Source organism: Amblyomma maculatum, chromosome 1, assembly GCF_055883805.1.
Source record: "Amblyomma maculatum isolate TAMU_Amacu chromosome 1, ASM5588380v1, whole genome shotgun sequence".
NCBI lineage: Eukaryota > Metazoa > Arthropoda > Arachnida > Ixodida > Ixodidae > Amblyomma > Amblyomma maculatum.
In genome coordinates this window covers 357,351,620-357,353,243 of record NC_139344.1, presented here as the reverse complement: position 1 = coordinate 357,353,243, position 1,624 = coordinate 357,351,620, and the positions used below count along the sequence as shown (strand labels likewise).

Genomic DNA, 1,624 nt, shown 5'->3' with positions numbered 1-1,624 from the left:
TTTCTGAGCAGTAAATCCACTTGCCGGAACCAGCCTATCGATTCTTGGCTGAAGAATAGAAATGTACCTCCTCGCCGTTCCCAAGCTTTTCCCGCCAACAAGTGACCAGGCTCAACGAAACAATGCCGGGCCAGTCAGTGCTTCAGACCATCAGTGCAGTGATGTGTTCGATTGGATGCTGATATCTGAGGGGCGTGCCCTGGATTTGGTTGGTCAGCATCTTCAGAGAGGGGCTGGACATAGGGGGTTTTAAGGACGCTGCAGAGCACGAAATGTCGCTCTGAGCCCTGGGTAAACGGCTCATCCAGTCGCTTCTCGCTATGAACTCTTAACGCTTGCCATTTTGCTGATGTACCCTTCTTTTTCTTGTAAATAATCTTGTAAATAAGTTTTCTCAAAGTGCCATTAAACCTGCTTGTACATATTTCACCAACTTCGAAGATTCAATCCTTCTTCAACCCGGAATCTCTGCACGCTACCAAGTGAAGGCCGGGTCGACATAGCCCCAGCGTCACGACAGCAGTTTAAGGAAGACATACGGCTTCATCCGGCCTCGCATTGCCATCGGCAGGATAAGCTTCGGGATGCGTCACGGCGAGTACCTCGGTTTCGTGGGCGTCCTTGGCACCGGCAAAACTACGCTGCTTTGCGTCCTTAGCGGAGAGCTGTTTCCGATCTCCGGCGGCGCCTACCTGGACCCCACGTCACTTACACTGCACTACCGACAGTGGCTGCGAAACCTCGACTACGTTCCTCATGCCGGGGGTCTCCTGGAGACAATCACTGTCCATGTTCGCGGAGTCCAGGACGTACTGCGCGTTAAGACGTCTCTTCTAACCATTGTCAACCTCGCCGAGCCTGACGCTGCCATCGCGTCGTGCAGCGCGAGCGCCAGGGTGCTGCTGTCACTGCCTCTGTCTCTGGCGTTGATGCCCTTACCCAGGCTCTGCCTTCTGGACCTTCCCGACTACGACAAGCAGACGCGCTCTCTGATGCGGCGTGTGCTTGAATACCTTGGACGGCACAGCACCGTAATACTGACGTGCGAGCATTTTCTCCACTACGAGAGCGTCTACGACCGCATCGGCATCCTGGCGGCTGGCCGCATAGACTGCAGCGGCTGGGTAAAGGAGCTCAATGAAAAGTACTTAAGTACTTCAGAAAAGTACGATCGCGGTGTACATGTTTCCCGACCGTAAGTGCGATATGGATCAGCAGCAGCATTATCATGATGAATGTGATCGACCAGTTCCCGATGTTGGTTTGGTTTGGTTTGTGGGGTCCCAAAGCAACTCAGGCTATGAGAGACGCCGTAGTAGAGGACTCCGGCAATTTCGACCAGTTGGGGTTCTTTAACGTGCGCTCACATCGCACAGCACACAGACGCCACTTCGCTTCACCTCCATCGAAACGCAGCCGCCGTAGTCGGGATTCGATCCCGGGAACTCCGGCACACTAATCGGGCGTCTTACCACTGCACCACCCAGGCGGGTGATCCCGATGTACTCGCTGGTGCGCTGCTACGAGGGCCTGCTGGAATTTCGCATTTTCGAGCCGACGGCCAGCTTCTGCGAAACGTTCGACCACCCACTATTCCAAGCGGAAGCACAAGTGAACAAAAAAT

The 1,624-nt window shown here is 54.3% G+C and overlaps 1 protein-coding gene across 1 annotated transcript; it reads left to right on the top strand.

Moving 5' to 3' along the window:
- The first annotated feature begins 584 nt into the window (after positions 1–584).
- On the top strand, positions 585–1,199 carry LOC146207911 (uncharacterized). The gene has a single exon (XM_084577760.1). The coding sequence runs from the start codon at positions 585–587 to the stop codon at positions 1,197–1,199; it is 615 nt and encodes a 204-aa protein (XP_084433886.1).
- Positions 1,200–1,624: the final 425 nt, after the last annotated feature.